General features: G+C 29.3%; 1 protein-coding gene across 1 annotated transcript; it reads left to right on the forward strand.

Moving 5' to 3' along the window:
• The first annotated feature begins 15,919 nt into the window (after nt 1-15,919).
• LOC140920737 (uncharacterized) lies at nt 15,920-19,229 on the forward strand. Its single transcript, XM_073369558.1, has 5 exons — nt 15,920-16,245; nt 16,340-16,403; nt 16,523-17,408; nt 17,519-17,629; nt 18,484-19,229. Exons 1-5 carry the CDS (start codon nt 15,920-15,922, stop codon nt 19,227-19,229), a joined length of 2,133 nt encoding a protein of 710 aa, XP_073225659.1.
• Nucleotides 19,230-20,328: the final 1,099 nt, after the last annotated feature.

Raw genomic sequence — 20,328 nt, forward strand, 5'->3', positions numbered from 1 at the left:
TATTGATCTATTGAAGCCATTTAACTCTATTAAAGACCAATTATTCAATATTTAGGACCTAATAGGCAAAAATAGTCGATTAGTTAATTAAAAACTAAAGAAGTAGCTAAAAGTTAAAAAGTTAATTTTTATGTGAGGTATTAAACTAGATGATTGAAATGAAACTTAAAAGTGTGATTAAGTTAACTATTTAAATGATATTGAATAAACATATTTGTATAACGTTAAATAAACAAAATAGCTATAAATATTTTGGGCAGTCTCTAAGTGCGAGGCAGAGTTTCTTGCTTAGCACCAAATTTTTGTGTGAAGAATTCAATCACTGTATCCACTTTGTACCAAATAAATGAGAATAAACTTCTACACCTTCCACTATCATCCATGATACACATTTGCAAAAAAAAAGGTGGATTTTGTTTAGTTGGGAAGTGTTCTTCCAAATAAAATATGCCGTCTAGAAGTAAATACTTTAAAAATTTGTTGCTTTTTAGAAATGGTGGGGTCAGAAAAGTTGTTCCCAAATAAATATCAAAGTAGAATATGATTCATTTAATTTTAATTTTTTTTAAGGTTATATATATATATATATATATATATATATATATATATATATATATATATATATATATTATGTATTAATTTTGTAAATTTTTATGGTTATAGGAACAATAAATGGAATAAAATAAAATTATAAAGTCTATAACTAAATGAGTATTTTTACTTTTAAAAAAGTGATAAAAACAATGTCTCATTAAAGTACAATCATAAAAAACATTAACAAATTTTTTAAGGATAAAAATATTATTATTAATTAAAGTTAAACTAATAACTATTTTACCACCGTCTTGAGTTTAACTCTAACTACAATATCAAATTTGTATCATTTACGTGACACCTCATGACCTATAGACATAAAATATGATCCATGATTGAAATAATTTATATAATTGATAAACGTAAACCCTAATAAGCAAAAGAAAACACAATTTTTTTATTAAATTGATTAACTGTTATTTTTTATAATAATAATAATAATAATAATAATAATAATAATAATAATAATAATAATAATAATAATAAAAATATAAAAGTTGTATATTGACTATTTTTAATGTCTAAATAAATATTTAAAAGTATTTGCACGTTTTATCAACTATATTGCTAACATTTATTAAAATATTTTTATTTTAATATTTATTTATTTAATTTGGTTTAAATCTAATTAGATTGTCTATTTATAATTGATTATTGATTTTTAAGTTGTGATTATGTTTTTATATATTTTTTTATCATTTAAGGTGGTTGTTACATTTTAATAATCAAAATGTAATTAAAATATTGTGATGCATTTATATGTAATGAATTATCAAGAGTAACTTAATATAAAATTAAGTTTATAGTAGAAGTTGTATTTTTACCGTTGGTTTTTCAATCATAGAGATGCACGTAAATGTATGGCATAATGAAAAATAGAGATTTTAGTTTTTCAATAATAGTTTTTTTGTTTAAAGATATTGTATTTTCTTCATTGTTTGTCCTTTTTTTTGTTGAGGAGTTATATTGTCCTCACTACTTTGCAAATTTATTCATTATTTTTTTATACATGCATTACAACCAAAAAATATTGATTAAAATTGACACTCTATATGATGTATACTATTGGTTGTCCAAATGAGCAATTGGTGTGAATTGTGAACAGAATTATGTGAAGTCATGTTCCCATATGCCACTTGGTTAGTGTGTATGTTCAAACCGCTAGCATAACAAATTTGTTATCCTAATTGACATTGTAAACTATTAGCTAAAATGAACTGTAGGGTTTATCTATATCCATTACATATAGTTGACCTAAAAATCTAAAAGAATAAAGGAATTAAAAATACCAACGATCAAATAACAAAAATTATTGTGGTTTAAGAATTCTAAAGTTTTCAATGGATCCAAAAGAATGTTAGCTAAAGAAAATCAAACGATTTGTATCTAAAAGTTAAAAAATAACAGGGGTAAATCTATTGAAAGCATAGAAAAATTTAAGGTATAAAGTAGCAAATACCTAAACCAGAAGAAACCGAGTTGTGCATATTAAATTAGAACTGAAAGACATAGATAAAAAAAAGTAGAAATAGAAGAAGAATAAAACTAAGTGGAGAAAGAAAATGATTTGAACAGAAAATTTGAACCAGTTGAAAAAGTCACCAAGAAGTTATATAATATCACATTTTGTGATTTAAGAATTCGAAAGTGTTCAACTGACCCAAAATAATATTAGTTAAAGATACGTAAATGATTTGTATGCAAAAGTTAAAAAATATTTGGAGTAAATATATTGAATACACAGAAAAATTTATGATATACAGTAAACAGAAAATAATACAACGACATAATAAATACAGAAAACTCATGTGAACGTGATGTAAAGAAAATTTAGTTTTAGAATAAGATGTTCAAATTTTTTACATTTGACAATTTGGTAAAGAATTAATAAGGAATGCACAAAGAATACATTATAACTGCTTATATTATATCTTATCTTTAAAACATTGAAAAATAGAAAGTCAAACAATGACATCAAACAATTATAAGATATATTTTTTTAAAGGAATTATAAAATATGTTGAAGAGAAGAAACGACGCTACTGATTATATAAAAAGCATACATTGATATAAGAGTTGAGGATAAACGTATTGACTGTTATACACTAAGATGATGATGATCATGAACAAATCTCTTTTATTGTTGTCATATTGCTCTAAAGTAAGATTGAATTATTATACATATATTTTTCATAAGAATAGTGCATGTCTTGTGAGGTTGTTTTAATATATTATAATAGATTTAGAGTGAGTCTAAATGAATAAACATTTTCCAAATTCTAAAAGTTTGGAAAGCATATATTTCATATACACCATTTTTTGTAAAGAGTTTTTACACCGTTAGTTAATCACAACCGTTAGATAATCATATATGTTTGACTTTTATTGTAACTCTTTTTGAAATAACTTTTACCAAGACTACCTCTAAAGTCATGTCTTTGAATGATTGTGATATGTTGAAAATGTATAACTTTTTACATTGAGGGTTCGTTTGATGAACCTTATAAGAGACGAGATAAGAAAAATTTATTATACCCTGTCTGAATCTAATGTTTGATAAACCAACATGATATGATAAGTTAATCAAGAATTCTATTATATCTTATCTCTCTAGTTGAAATTTCTATCTTGAATATGAGTTGGATTAGAAACCATCATAATAGGATAAGAACAATAGTTTACTCAATTACTCACATTGTTAGTACATAGGGGCACCTAAGAATGGGTAGGGGTGAATTAAGTGTATATAAATTTTATGGTTTTTAGAGACTTGATGGATTATTTTTCTGTTTAGGATTGATGTATAGAAAAATGTAAATGGCAGAAAAATAAAGAACACATCAGTTTATCCTGGTTCGCCTTATAACTAAGGGTACATCCAGTCCTCTTGCACACCACAAGAGATTTTCCACTATTGTTAGAATAAGTACAAGTCCCACCATAGGACCTCTGTTATAAACTCCTAACAATCATCCTAAGATTGCACACCACTATCTTAGTCTACAACACTTGAAGATAGAACACTATTTTCCTCAATTTACACAATAACTTAAATGGTTTACAATAATGACTTTGACTGAGATCAAAAGTGTATAACAATTGAGTACAACGATAACAATCTATATAATTTCAAGTACAATAGAGAACTTTTCTCAATGATATGACAATTTAAAATCTATACTTGAAATATGAAAGTGAGACTTTGAATAAATCAAAATATTTCAGAAAGTTTGTTCAAAGTTGTTCTAAGATTGATGTTAAGATATTGAAAAGATTTTGAAAAAATTGATTTGTTAAATCTGAAGCTATGAAGTATTTATATTCCTTAGATATCACTTCAGATCAGTGGCAATCATTTCTAGAGGTTTGATAAACATATTCAATTATCTAAGTTGAATCTGAACTGAAAATTTGCATTGTTTCGCAGTTGTATTCGGCTACAACAGGAGTGTAGTCGAATACACCTTTTTGTAACGTTCAATTTTATTTGAATTTTGAAACTTGTATTCGAATTCACATTCTTGTATTCGAATACAGATGAGTGAATTTTTTCATTGACTTGGTTTTGTATTCGGCTTCACCATGTTGTAGGCGAATACAAATGTGCAATTTTAGCTATTGACTTAGCACTTGTATTCGAATACACTGTATCGTAGTCGAATACAAAAGTCCAGTTTTATCTACTGACTTAGCAATTGTATTCGAATACACTATCTCATAGTCGAATACAAATATTCAGTTTTAGCTACTGACTTGAGTCTGTATTCAGCTACAACATGTTGTATCCGAATACAACATTGATTTTGGTCAAAAACTTGATTTTCAAACATTGTTCATGCATTTTGACACTTTGAAAATTCTTTTGCTGCATATGATAAAATGAAAAGTTCGCATGTGCATTTGAAATATAAGAATATTAGATTGCGTCATGTAACTTTACATTATAAGACTTCTAGCATATTTGGCCATAGTTGACTTTGATTGTTTGACTTCTTTTTAAGCTTGCAACTTGATCACTTTCCTTAGTCTTTGTCTTCATAAAAAACATAAGTATTTTACATACATAAAATATAATTCAAAATTTAAATATAAATATAAAAAAAGTTTATAAAATATAATCTAAAATATAAAAATATAAATCTAATTAAATGTAAATATAAAAATAATTAATAGAATTTGATATTAAACTTAAAAATGAAATATTAATAATTCATTTAAAAAATGTTTATAATTTTATCACAAGGGTAGTTTTGTCTTTTTATATAATTTAATAAAAAAATTTATTCAAAATTAGAGAAATAGGAAAATTAATTGAAATTTTAAAATAAATATAATTTGTTTACAATAGTATTTTTGTCATTTATATATAATATATATCATATCTTTATTTACATTCTAAAAAATAAAATAGAATTTTTTGGTTACTCATGATTTCGTTTTTAAAATTTAAATTGTTTATTTAGTAGTGTCAATGGATAGTATTAAATATAAAATTATTTCATTACTTATTTAATTTTTTAGTATTTTTTTGTTAATTTATAATACTTAAAATATAATAATTTAATTTAAAAATCATAATAAGTAATTGCTTACAATGGTAATTTTGTTGTTTGAATATAATATATATTATATTATATTATGATGAGATGTGTATCAAATATATGACAAAATAAAATATTATTATTCTTTTGGTTATTATGTGTGTATCAAACACATAATATGATAATGTTTATTATGTCATTATCCTATCATATCCGTATCTAATTTTATATCGTATCATATATCTATTATATCAGGCGTATCAACGGACCCTAATAATGCATGACAATTAAACTCAATTAAAAATTTAGACATATTTTGTTAACAGTTATAAATGCAAATATTATATAAAAAAAAAGTATAAATGCAAAGTATTTATCAATTTTGTTGATAGTAAATTTTCGTCGGAAAATATGGCTAAACTATATTTATTATATCTTTCTTCCTAATCATATTCATTTAATCTACAAAACATGAACAAGTATCTCGATCTAGTTTTCTCGTACTAATAATAATTTCCCCTTCATTACAAGAAATTTTAGAATTTGCAACATAAATTTTTAAGAACAGTTCAAGAACATAGTCTTCATCTACCCACAATTTTCATCGCAGTCAGTGATCTAGGTCATGCGTTCACCATGCACAAGTCATCTTCTTCACACAAGGTTATTTTATACTATTTCCTCATTCTGCTCCCAACTCCTTTTCATTTTCTTCTAGTATTGAATATATCAGTTTTTCCATTAAATATTGAGTGTTGTTGGAATTGAAATTGGTATGCTTTTAAGGGTCCTTTTGTTTAGTGCGTTTTTCAATTGTTTTAATTTTTTTGGGTAGTTGAAAGTTTAGACTTTGGGAAATAATGTAGGTTAAGTTGTGTTGGGAAAAAGCCAAATAATTATCTCAATAATGTGGAATATTTTTCCCCCATCTATACAGATAAATAGCTTAACATAAAATACAATTCCGCATAAACAATAATAATTGACAGAAAATTAAATATGAGACAAACACAATTTTTAACGTGGAAAACTTTCCTCAAATTGAGATAATAAAAACCACGGGACATAGTCCAGTAAAATCTTCCACTATAATAATTAATGGCTATACCAGAGTCTTTCTAGTAACATTAGGGAATATTAATTAACAATAGTAACAATTTTCCACTAAAGTGGGTATTCCAAAGTAATTCTCATAGAAGGTAAAACTAATAAAATTGTATATTAAAATAACAAACTCAATGGTGGAAATAACATACTAGAATTGTATATCAAACGGAGCAAGTTTGCTGCACACCTGTTATCACTGAAACTCAATTTGTTTTTTCCTCTCCCTATTTTGTTACTGCCACCATGTGCCTTTTCCTTTTTTTTCTTTTTGTTGTCGGCACTGTTCCCCTTTTTCTCTAAAATAGGGATTTCAAATCCTTCTTTTTCTTTCTCTCATTCACATGAGTCAAGTCCAATAAAACACTTTGCCTTTTTTCCTTTCTTTTTTTCGTTAATAATAATAACTAATAATATCAATACTAATAAAAATACTAATAATACTAGTAAACATTTGTGGGTTACACTTGGGGAGTGAGCCCATCCAACAAATCTTCTTTTCACGACTCAAGTGGAAAGGTATTGCTCAACCATTTTGATTTTCTTTCTACAACGTATCATCTTTGACACAGGTAAGTCGTTCATCATCATATCTGAACTATTCTTATCAGTATGAATCTTTTCAATTAAAAATGATTTTATTTCAAGTGCATCTCGTATCCAATGACATCACACCTCAATATGCTTCAACTTTGCATGAAAAGTCAGAATCTTGCTGAGATGGATCGCACTCTGACTGTCGCATAATAACACAAACTTGTCTTGCTTAAAGCCTAACTCATGTAGGAATTTCTTCATCCACAAGAGTTCTTTGGAAGCTTTAGTTGATGTTATGTATCCAACTTTAGTAGTGGCTAAAGCAACACATTTTTGTAACTAGAAGGAGATTTTCTAGAATCAAGATCACCTGTCATATTTGCATATGTGTGACCTTCCAACACAGGTTCACCACCTCTATAGCATAAACACACTTTGGAAGTGCCTCTAAGGTATTTGAGAATCCATTTCACAGCTTGCCAATGATCTTTACTAGGATTAGAGAGAAACTGATTGACAACTCCAACTGCATGAGCAATATTTGGTATTTGCATACAATAACATACGTCAAACTACCAATTGTAGATGCATAAAGAACGTTCTTCATCTTTTCTTTGTCTTTCTCACTTGTAGGACATTGATCATAATTCAATTTAAAATGAGTAGCAAGTGGAGTACTAGCAAGTTTGCAGTTGTTCATGTTAAATCTCTCTAACACCTTCTCAATGTAATTGTATTGAGACAATCACAATTTATTGTACTAATGAGCAAACTTGAATTTTGTGAGGTTAAAATATGAATTAGAAACTTTTATAGGATGTTGTTTGATTTGATTTTTGAAGATCGTGTGATAGTTGAATTATTGTAGAATTGTGTATTTGATTCATTCTGTGTTTTGTTTATATCTATCCTTGATACTGATATATGATATAAAATGTGATGAATTGTAATTATTTGCCTTGCAATTGATGTGGTGTGTGTGAATGGTCTAGTATTATTATTATTATATGTGAGTGTAGACCCTTTATTGTTTGAGATGACGTATCATGATGATAAATTCTGAATGTAATGTATGACTATGGAAATCTGCAATGACGATGTGTGCTCCCTGACTTGTGATATTACCACCCTGATGAATATCATGAAATGCGTATTGTGTTTAATTGAATAGTGACGAATTCGACCCGTGCCAATGATGGTTCTCTTAATGGAGTAAGTAACCTAGGACAACGAGGGGAGAAAGTAGTTGTTGATAATTTTTGAAGTGGAGATTATTTGGTCATCATATAGGTAGGGCCTGACAAGCCTAGTGATTCCGGGGAAGTACAACTGAATGAGCCTGATCGTGGCGGTCTACTGTTGAGCCTTAAGGCAAGATTGTTAGACCTTGGAGGTATTCGGGTGGGGAATTCCTAGGTGACTTGGAGGTAGCACTCCAAATGTCGGGAGCTACCACGCAACACACGTTTACCTCGACTGTCACGTATATGTGTCTCGGGTTGAGTTGAGGGATCTATGAGGACAGGGCCAATTTGAATTGTCCGTCCACTTGCGTGGTGGCATAGTATCGAGCCTCCTAACCAAGTACTTCAGAGTTAGAATGGTACCAATGAAAGAGGAGGAGTCTAGAGTATAAGAGCATGCATAACATTACTTGATTTGTGTATTTACTTACTTGATGTTGTGGATTGTATCAATGTTTTACCTTGATTATTCTTGTTGGTTGTGATTTGATATGATACGATATTTAATATTTTTTACATGTTCTTCTCAGTTATTTTATACTATTACATGCTTTCGAAGCTCACCCCTCGTTGCTTGTGTTTGGTGCTTGCGAGAGCGCAGTTATTTCAGGTTATCGATTGGGGATCCACGCTCTGAATAGGTGATATTGGGTGGGAGTAATTTATCGTATTTTGTTGAGTTTTGAACAATTTAGATTTTTGTAAATTTGATTGATCAATTGTATTATTTTTTATCGGTTATTCAGAGGTAGAAATTAATTGTCTCTAAGTTTAGAACTTGCTTTTATATCAAAAATATTTATTTAATAAACATCAACTATATTTGATACTAAAGGATTCTTTTTTATTGAAAATTTTTATGCAAGCATTTTGTGTAACTGTGAATGTGACGTCCTGAATCTTAAAGTTTTTTTTTTAAAAAAATTATATACTCTATTTTGGAACCGCTACGAATCTCTTTAAAAATTAGTGCATTTTACTTTTATTTCATTTGGGTTTAGGGTGTCACATGAGGCACCTGAATCAACAATTCAAGTTGAATCCTAACATGCAAGGTTTATGTAATTATCATAACAAACAATGTAGATATTATTAACAGATGCAACTGCTATTGTATATTTGTCATTTATCTTCTCTTTGTTTTTATCTCTTTCCCTTGATTGATCTCTCTTAAGGAATCTGTAATTTCTTTTTATGTGACTTTCTTTGCCACAATAATAGCATATCACTTCTTTTTTAGTACTCGTCTTGCTTCTTGACTTGCCACGACTTTCAAAGTTGTGCGTCTATGGATGTTTCTAGATTGATTTATCCCCCGTGACTCTGTAACTAGTGCTTCTGATTTTGAAGAAGAACCAATCAAACCACATTAATTTCTTCGAGCTTCTTCATTCAACATGCTCTCTTTGACTGTTGACATTTTTAGCTTTTCACTTGTAGTTGAATTGGTCAACGTCGCAATAAGCACTTTTCAATTATTAGGCAATGAACTCAATAATAACAACACTTGCAACTCATCATCTAATTTAATGTGTCGTTGTCAACTGATTCACTATATTTTGAAAAATACTCATATGAGGCAAACACAATTTTTAACGTGGAAAATTTCCCTCAAATTGAAAGAATAAAAACCACGGGACCTAGTCCAGTAAAAACTTCTATTATAATAATTAATGCGTAAATCAGAGTCTTCCTAGTAACACTAGGGAATATGAATCAACAATAGTAACAACCTTCCACTAAAGTGGGTATTCCATTGTATCTTTCAGAGAAGGTAAAACTAATAAAACTGTATATTAAAATAACAAACTTAGTGGTAGAAATAACATACTAAAATTGTATAACAAACAGAGCAAGTTTGCTACACACATGTTATCATCGAAACTTAATTTGTTTCTTCCTCTCCCTATTTTGTTACTGTCGCCGCGTGCCTTTTCCTTTTTTTCTTATGTTGTCGGCATTGTTCCCCCTTTTCTCCAAAATAAGAATTTCAAATCCCATCTTTTTTTCTTCTTCTTCACATGGGCCAACTCCAATAAAACAATTTGCTCCTTTTTTTTTTCTTTAATAATAATAATTAATAATACTAGTAAATATACTGGTGGGTCACACTTGTTTGAGCTTGAGTAAATTTGCATTTAAAACTAGCACTTGTTCATGGAATTAGTTTCCATATTGTCATAGACATCAAGGGATCTGTTGTTGATTCACAATTTATAACTGAATTTTACCGTATGAACATGTTTATATTTAAGTTTATGCAATTAGAACTGAATTCTTCAGTTGATATCTATCAATCACTATTTACTACCTAGTGTAATATTGTAAATTTTTGTGCCATGCATTATTGACATGCTTGTTATATAATATGAGGAACGTTATTGTAAGTTTTGAATATTTAAACTATTAGATTTATTATGGCATGTTGAAATATTGGCCATCGGGTAAGGTAACAATTGCTTGCAAACAATTACTTTATTTTATTGCCGGGAAAGATCCAAAGTTGCCATCTATTGGTATAGTTACATACATTGGAAACATCACTAAACTACCATAAAAGCAAACCAAAAAAAGAAAAAAAAATCTTAAAGGGATTTGAATTTCTGTTATGGTATTGTTGCACCTTTGTATTTTGTTATGATTTGTGATTTATACGATATTTGTGTATTATTGGCCTTTTAGTTTTGGTATATACTTGAAATTAGTTAATGCTACTGGTTAAAACTGAGCAAGAATCAACATTTGCAAGTGTATTTGATGCATTAATAATTCCTGATATAACTATTATATGGAATTTCAAAGATTGCGTCATTTAGATTACGACGGTTGTTGGAAAACCGTCATTGAGGTCGAATTGGGATGGTTCCTACAACTCTATGATGTTGTGTAATGTTGTAATATGGACATGTGTATATTGTAAAATATGTTATTAAACTCATAGGTAGTTTTGAATACTCATGTTAGTTTCACTAGAGAGTGGTATCTTAGTATTTAATCTAATAAAAATATTTGAGTAGAATTTTATTACTTTCATTCTTGTCTTTGTATTGCAATGCATTGTGTAACTAAAATCTAATGTTTTTTTTATTGTTGATATATGCAATGACTATAGGCTTTGGATTTGCATTTTTCGGATATGGTTTGGTTGGAACTCATATATATAAAAGATTTTCATTACGTACTCATGACTTTTTATTAATGTTCCTATTAATTTCCTTCTATACATATTTAAAAAATTCTAGTTTCAAGTTCTCATTTTTTATGGTTGTTCTTATAATTTGTATTCCCTTAAATTATTATTGTTTAATATTATCCTCTTGTCCTTATTTTGATTTTAGATTAAACTCTGTTTTGTTTTTTTTCGTAGTTGCAATGTTGAAAAAGAATTTAAGTTGTGGATCTCATAAGACATTATGATCAATCAAACTCTTTTGCTTCTCTTTGAATTTAATTGTCTAAATATCAAGTTTAATACATTCTCATGTAACAAGAAATTTTTAGGATAGCCTTTTATTATTGAATAATACAATTAGATTGTTGATCTTGTATAATTTATTGTGATTCAAAGAAGAAGTATCATCCTAATAAATACTCCCTAAGGAGATTTAAAACCCATTCCTTCTGGTTGTAAGGTTAATATATTTCTACTTAATTGACGCCTGAGGGACAATAAGTAAATACTTAATTTGAATTTTGAACCATAATCATAACTTCCAATTGAATATACATTACCTTTATTTACAACTTCCGGTTAAATCTACATTGCCTGTGTTTTAGCCTTAATACATAGCAGTTTTCTTCTTTCTCTTAATCAAATTTACAAAATTTATGTGATCACTTAAAAATGTTGGTATTTGATTGAATAAATAAGAATCAAATTATAAATAAAATAGTTTAAATGTTGAATAAAATTGAAAGAAAAATAGCTATACCAAAATTTTAAATAAAATTGAAAGAAGGATAAAATTATAAATAAAAGATAAAAGTAAAGGAAATAATTATACAAAAACATGATATCCCTTTATTTCACTCTCTAAGATGGTTTTTTCATATCCAAAATGAAAATGAGTCTCACTAAATCAAACATGTCTCACATATATTTAGTTAATCTTATTTAAATTTCAACTAATTAAAGATTGTATTAAGGGTGATCATAATATTAAGACCCGGCCACCAAAATCCTCCAACCCAACAATTTTTTGGGTGAAAATATATAGTCTATTATCTTAAAAATGGTCCAATATACTGCCAAGACGGTGGTGTTATTATTATTAATGAGTGTGAACCTTTGAAGCATTGATTTTTGTCATAATATACAAAGCAAAGTATCCGTTTTAATTATTTCAAAAATAGTTAGGAATTATGACTATAATATGTGTATTTTTGGCCCTAAAAAACGCAAAAAAGTTATTAGTTATAAAAATTGAATTTATTGTAAATGGTAGTCTATACATCCAAATATACCCACTGAATCAACCTGTCACCCACTCAATTTGTTACGAGATATATTCGACAATATAATTGGACTGAAGTGGGTCACAAATAATATGATTTGGTTTTTTTGTTGAATTGAGGTTTACAAACCTAAAACCGACTAAACCTGTCCAACTATCGGCCCTTTAGAGTATATGATGAAAGTGTATTGGTAGCATAATTTAGGAAGGAATGTGAAATTTGTGAGTTGTTTTTTCTTTTTCTTTGAAATAGTTTTGTTTTCTTCTTTTTCTTGTTACATATAGTGATAGATATTGAGTATACATAATATATAAAGGGGATGCTAGATCGATCTACAAGTTTTTATTATAAAGGACTATTTTAGCAACATGCGCTATAAGGTGCATTAAACAATTATTTTTAGTTATAACTTCAACTTGTTTACATCAATCCTGTCATGGAGACTTGAACCAAGGACTTGAGGTTTATAAAAATCTTCATTACCACTAAACTACTCCTCATTTTAATATTACTAGCGATACATTGGTTATATATATCATATATTATTGATAAATATTGTTGTAGGCATACCTAGTTTTATCGAAGAAAAATTTTTTGGGCTGGTTGTGGCCTCCTCCTGTCATAACTAAGATCTGCCCCTGCTGTGGAGGACACACTCATAATCAACACGATTACTTCACAGGAGTTAACATTTTAGAGTGAATCTCTTTTGTGTTGCATTGGACCAGCAATGGCAAGATTTGAATCACAGTTTTTAGGCACAAACAATGGTGCTTTTAAGTCTAAATTATAGTTCGATTTCTAATGATATTTACAAAGCATTTTACATTGAATCACTTTATTTCTGATGTTGTTAGTCATTCAAATTTGAATAAGTTGTCAACAATGTCCAAATTATGTGAAACTCTAAAAAAAACAAGAAGACAAAACATATTACTTAATTGATTCACTAATCCACCTTATTTTAAATCTTCCAGTTTTTGAGCTACTATAATAGATAATCATGACAAGATTGTGTAAAAAGCTGAAGGATGAGTTTTTTATTCACAATATGATGCTTTATTATATTGAAAAGAAAATAGATACTTTAGTTTTGATTCAATTATTAACGATTTCAAAACTTTAAATGAATGAAATTCTTTAATTCGATGCATGTCTCATTTTTTATATTTTATTTTTATTTTGTGTTGATGTTATTTTGAATTTTTTATAAAATCATATTAACTTTTATGAATTTCAATTAATATTTTTGTTAGTATTGGTTGATTCCCTCAATATTTTGGAAAATATCTGCCATATGGATTATTGTTTTGTTGACAAAAAATATATTAGGATTGTCGTTATATTTTTTTCAATTTCGTCAAAAACTAAAATATTTTTTGTCTTATTTATGTTATACTCTTTCCATTCTAAAATGTAAGTCATTCTTGCAAATACACATGAATTAATTAATTTTTTAAAATTATTTTTTACTTTTCAAAAGTACCTTAATTTACTCTTTACAACAAATTGCCATAAAAAAATGTCTTTAGAAAAAACTTCCATAAAAAAAAATACTCCATCATGTATTTAAAAGATTATTTAAGTATATTTGTGGTCCATGTAAATATAACAATTTTTAGTTTTAGTCCTATAAACGAACTTGTTTGAATTTCATCCATACAATATCGAAAAACCTTATTTTTAGTCTTTAACGTCAAGTGGACGTTCCAAAAACTTGACTTGACAAAGCGAAATATGTTTTTTGTCCCTACAAATATAACATTGTTCAATTTTAGTCTCTATAAAAAAAAAACATTTTTTGGATTTTATCGTATTCATCACCATCAATCACAAATCCATAAAGTGAGTTTCATCATCTTCATTAACCCAACAATCCATATTTTTCCTCATCCAACTCAATCTCTTTCCCTTATGAGCAATTATGTGTAGGAAATATAGTAGTCCATGATAACACTCTTAAGTTTTAGTCCATATAAATTCTTTTTTTAGACTTCATCGAATTCATTACTATCAATCACAAACCCATAAAGTGAGTTTTATCAACCCAACAATCCATATTTTCCTCCACCCAACTCAATCTCTTTCCCTTCATTATTCATACCTCACCTAACCCAATTTTTTCTATCAATAACTCTACCTCCAACCTCATCTTTTCCTTTTATTATCTCAAAAAAATATCAACCTCATCTTTGAAAATCAACTATTTAAAAGGATTAACAAAATAGAAAATTAACCTATAAAGGCTTAAAAATGATTTTTTATATATATTACCCAGTTGTTCAAAAGTCTCTTGTCAATTTGTATTCGAAGGTTTTGAGGGGGATTAGGAGATGCACATAAAGTGTTTGATGAAATGTCTAACAAAAATGTTGTTTCTTTTACTGTTTTGGTTTCTGGGTATTTGAGAGTTGGTGATGTTGGAAAAAAGAACAAAATAGAAACAAAAATGATAAAATACAAAAACAGAAAGAAAAAAAAATGTAAAAGAAAAAGAAATTAAAAGAACAAAATTACATCCCTTACAAGAGTGTCTAGCATTCCTTTACACAAATTTTGCCAAAATTAAAAAGTTACATCAAGATTATTTTTCTACTCATTTTTAGCATCATCGCAACTTCTTTCTCATTTACTTTTTTCATTTTTTTTCCGATCAACACATAATTTTTTTAGCCTAAAGGGGATAACTTTTTGAGATAATTTTTGTATTCCATTTTTTCCCTCATCAATAATGATTTTAATATAATTTTTGGAACAAACAATCAGAGCAAAGGGGTTGAAGTGAGGGAATGAAAAAATAAAAAACAAATAAATAAAGAATCCCATTTTCGATTGTAAGAAGGGACAAACAACCTATTTTATATTCACAAAGAATCAACTCGGTTCAAAAAATTATGGTTTAGTTTTTTGTAAATGTAGTTTGAATTCGGTTTGTTAGACCTTCGTAATTTTATGAACTTTTTATTTTAACAGTTAGATATTATTTAGTAATTAAGCATTACAGTTAGTGAATTTAGAGGAGAGTTTGTTAGGCCTCCAAATTAGGTATATAAGGTATATTTCTTTCTCCTTTTGTTTTTAGGAAAAATCCTTATGTAAAATACATTTCATCTCTTTGATGATGAACAATAAACAAAATGAGTATTCAGTTTAAGATGGTATCAGAGAATCAAATCTGGTTTTTTTTTTCTATCTTGAATCTGTTTCTTTCTAAAAAATAAAACTAAAAACAAAAAATAAAACAGAGAGAAAAATTCCTTTCTCTTTTCCTTTCCTTCTAAGTGAGAGATTGGTGAAGCTACATCTTCGAGCATATCGTAATCCAGATCTTGTTCTGCATCATCATCGCATTTTGAACATGTAGTTGGATCCTTCTTCAGTTTTGTTGCTGATCTCGTGAAACTCCATCGTTGAATCTATTTTTTTTTCTCATTTTTCTTCTTTATGGCCTCCGACTATGAACAATCTTCTTCTTCCTCCATGGATACCTCAGAACATAAAGAACCTTCACCTCTTAAACCCAATTTGACTCTGATTTGCAGCTATCAACATGATATGTTAGATCCTTATTTCATGCATCCCAACGACAATCCAAGTGATGTCGTTGTTTCTCCGCAGCTCTCCACCACCAACTACCATTCTTGGTTGCGCTCCATGATTGTCGCTCTCAAATCAAAAAATAAATTAGGGTTTGTGACTTGTTCTCTTCCTTGTCCTGCAGATGTTGATCGTCTTCCAATCGCGTGGGATCGTTGCAACACTATGCTCATGTCTTAGATCACCAACTCATTGGAACGTGAAATTGTCCAAAGTGTCATGTGGATGGAGTCTATTTATGAAATATGGGATGAACTTTGTGAAAAGGCATCATCAAGGTGATGTTTTTAGGATTTTCGATTTGCAGAAGATATTTATAGTCTTCGTCAAGGTGATTCTTCAATTACTTCTTATTATACCAAACTAAAGCAATTGTGGCAAGAGCTAGAAAATTTTTGTCCTTTACCTTGTTCTTGTAATGTTAAATGTTTGTGTGCCCAAATTCCCAAGATTTGTGAATATCGTGATGGGGATTATGTAATTCGTTTTCTCAAAGGCCTTAAAGAGCAATACTCTGCAATCCAATCTCAACTGATGTTAAGGGATCATCTCACGAGTATAAACAAGGTATTTTCTATGTTAGTGCAACAAGAAAGACATCTCTTTCCTAATCCTAAGAAGTCTCCTATCATTGCTGCCATTTCTAATCCTAGTGGTGGTTTGCCCAAGAGTCGTGGTGAAAGTGGTGCTCGTTCTTCTGGCAGTCGTGGTCATCGTTCTCGCTATTGTACTCATTGTAATTTTCATGGCCATACTATGGATTTTTGTTTTCAAAAACATGGTTTTCCCCGTTATTTTCACAAGAACGGTCACAACTCTGCTAAGGTTTGTGTTGTTGATTCTGTTAAAACTGATGATGATCAAAAGTCACAATCTCTTGATGAGCCTTCTAGTGATTTACATTCAGGTTTCACACTCGAACACCAAAAGTCTCTTCTTTCCTTGCTTCACCCTTCTTCAAGTGTCAACCATTTAGTAAATTCTTCCCAATTAGGTTCTTATTTTTTTCCTCATGTCTTCAATATCAATAATGTCACTTCATGGATATTAGACACTAGAGCCACAAACCATGTTTGTTTTACTGCTTCTTTGTTTCAATCCCTCAAATGTATTAATTATGTTCGTATTAAATTCCCTAATGGATGTACCATAATCACTGTACTAGCTGGAACTGTCTATTTTACTACTAGTTTTGATTTATGTGATGTTCTCTTTATTCCTAAGTTTTCTTGTAATCTTATCTTTATTCCCTGCTTGACAACTTCTCTTAATTGTAACTTGTTTTTTAATGCTCATAAGTGTTGGATATATGACAATCTTACTCAGAAGAGGATTGGTACAACTGAGCTCATTCATGGATTATATACTTGTCTTACCCATGTTTTCCTTTTGCTGATTCTTCTTCCAATACTTGTAATTTTGGTAATTGTTTTGCAAATGTCATAGGTTATGTTTGTAATATTAGGCATCATCGCTTTGGTCACCCATTTATTGATACTTTGACTCATATTAGTAAAATTTTCCCTTTTGTTACACTCCTTAAGCGTCATTCTCCTTGTGATGTTTGTTAAAATGCTAAGCATAAGAGGTTACCTTTTCCCAATAGTCATATTGTTGCTAATTTTTGTTTTGGTTTGATTCATATAGATATTTGGGTGCTTTTTATGTGCCATATATTTTTGGCTTCAAGTATTTTTTTAATCGTTAATGATGATAAGTCTCGTTTTTGTTTGATTTATCTCATGAAATTGAATTCTAAAACCTCTTTTTTGGTTAAATCCTTTGTTTCCATTGTCAAAACCCAGTTTGGTAAAACTGTGACATGCATATAAGGGCTTTTATCAATCTCATGGGATTATCTATCAGACTTCGTGTGTAGAAACGCCTCAACAAAATAGCATTGTTGAACGTAAGCATCAACACATCTTAAATATTACATGTGGCACCATGTTTCAATCACATTTTTTTATTAAATTTTGGGTCCATGCTATCGTTCATTCAATTTTTTAATCAATAGGTTGCCATCTAAATTTCTTAAGTGTCACTTTCCATATCATATTTTGAATAATTTTTTACCTGACATTTTTGAGTTGAGAGTGTTTGGTTGCTTGTGTTATACTTCTACTTTAAAGTCTAATAGAAAGAAATTTGACTTTCGTTCTTGCAAATGCATTAATTTAGGACATAAATCTGGTACAAAAGGCATGTCCTTTTTTATTTACACAATAAGGAGATTTTTGTGTCACATGATGTTATATTCTTTGAAAATGTTTTTCCTTTTCTTATTGTCAAATAAAACAAACATGACATTGTTTTTCATACAATTAATCCTATATCACATGACTTCACCTTGGACATTCACACCCATGAGAGTAATGATATGCTTGCTCAATCTCTTATTCTTACTTCAGCTGATTCACCCACCATAGGGCCTCATTCAGACAGTCTCATACAACCCTCTAGCCCGATCATTTTGCCCAATTTTGGTGTTTCCACGAGCCGTATTACTTATGTCCCCAACCAGTCTTCCCCATCTATGATACCAACTAGAAAATCTGGTAGGAAAATTAACCCACCTTCATATCTCCAAGACTATCATTGTGAGTTACTAACAGGTACACGCTCTAAATTTGTTGGTTCTTCTATCCAAAATTCAGGTATTATCTATCCTATTTCTAATTACTTTTCTTATGATCAGTTGTCATCACCTCATAGAATTTTTTCTTTAACCATTTCCACTATTAAAGAGACTTCTAGTTACAATACTGCTATTAAAGACAAAAATTGGAGGTTGGCTATACAATATGAGCTTGATGCTCTTAATTCCAATGACACTTGGGAATTAACTATAGTGCCTCCTAATAAGTCTGCCATTGGTTGTAAATGGATTTTTAAGTTAAAATTTCACGTTGATGGGTCTATCGAGTGTTATAAAGCTCAACTTGTGGCCAAAGGCTTCAGTCAAACTGAAGGCCTTGATTATTTAGAAACTTCGAGTCTTGTGGTAAAAATGACTACTTTACGTTTGTTGTTATCTGTTACTACTTCTAACAACTGGTTTTTATTTCAATTAGACATTTACACTGCTTTTATTCACGGAGATTTGGTTAAGGATGTTTACATGAAAATACCTCTAGGTGTTTTATGTTATGAATAGAAATTTGGTTTGTAAACTCAAAAGGTCACATTATGGGTTGAAAAAAGCAAGTCGTCAATGGAACTCTAAACTTTGCAACACTTTGATTGAGCTTGGCTTTATTCAATCTAAAGTCGATTATTCCTCGTTTACAAAATAGACATCTATTGGTTTTACTATTATATTATTTATGTGGATGATCTCCTACTTGCAGGTGATGATATGAATGAAATCACACGTCTCAAATCTCTCTTGCATTCCAAATTTAGTATTAAAGATTTGAGTGTTCTTAAATATTTTCTAGGCTTTGAGATTGCAAGGAATTCCAAAGGCATCTCACTTTGCCAACGCAAATACTCTTTAGGTTTATTGGAGGATGCGGGTCTCTTGGCTTCCAAGCCTTCATCCACACCCATGGATCCTACACTCAAATTACACATAACTTTTGGCGATCTTCTTTCTGACCCTACTCTTTTTCGTCATTTAATTGGAAAATTTCTTTATTTAACTCATATGAGCCCTGATATCTTTTTTGTTGTTTGCAGGTTGATCCAATTTCTCTCATCTCCTACTACTCTTCACTTGCTAGCCGTTTACAAGATCCTACATTATATAAAGACTAGTCCTAGTCGCAGCTTATTTTACAATAGTTCATTTTCTTTAATGTGAAAGGGTTTTGCAATTCTGATTGGGGGCATGTTTAGATACTAGGAGATCTACTTTTGGGGTTTTTTTTTTACATTGGACCTCTTTAATTTCATGGAAGAGCAAGAAATAACCCATTGTATCTTGTTCATCCTCTAAAGCAGAGTATCATGCACTTGCACATGCTACATGTGAAGCACAATGGTTGTTATATCTCCTTCATGACTTTCTAATTGATCATTTCACTACTGTCCAGATTTTTTGAGACAAATAGTCTGCTATGCACATTGCTTCTAATCTTATTTTTCACGAATGCACCAAGCATGTTGAGATGGATTGTCACGTTGTCAGAGATAAGTTACAAGCTGGTGTCATTCATCTGGTTCTTATTCCTACGGCTAATCAAATTGCAGATTTATTTACTAAACCTTTGCATTTTGGTCATTTTACTTTCTTAATTTCCAAACTATGATTA

This window comes from Cicer arietinum, chromosome 6 (genome assembly GCF_000331145.2).
Source record: "Cicer arietinum cultivar CDC Frontier isolate Library 1 chromosome 6, Cicar.CDCFrontier_v2.0, whole genome shotgun sequence".
Taxonomy (NCBI): Eukaryota; Viridiplantae; Streptophyta; class Magnoliopsida; order Fabales; family Fabaceae; genus Cicer; species Cicer arietinum.

Bases quoted from the DNA above. Each gene is read 5' to 3' on its own strand.
- LOC140920737 (XM_073369558.1), top strand. From the start codon at position 15,920: ATGGCCTCCGACTATGAACAATCTTCTTCTTCCTCCATGGATACCTCA. The intron at 16,246-16,339 runs GTCTTAGATCAC...CTTTGTGAAAAG, and splicing joins CGTTGCAACACTATGCTCAT to GCATCATCAAGGTGATGTTT. The intron at 17,630-18,483 runs GTGATGTTTGTT...TTCTTACTTCAG, and splicing joins CCTTAAGCGTCATTCTCCTT to CTGATTCACCCACCATAGGG.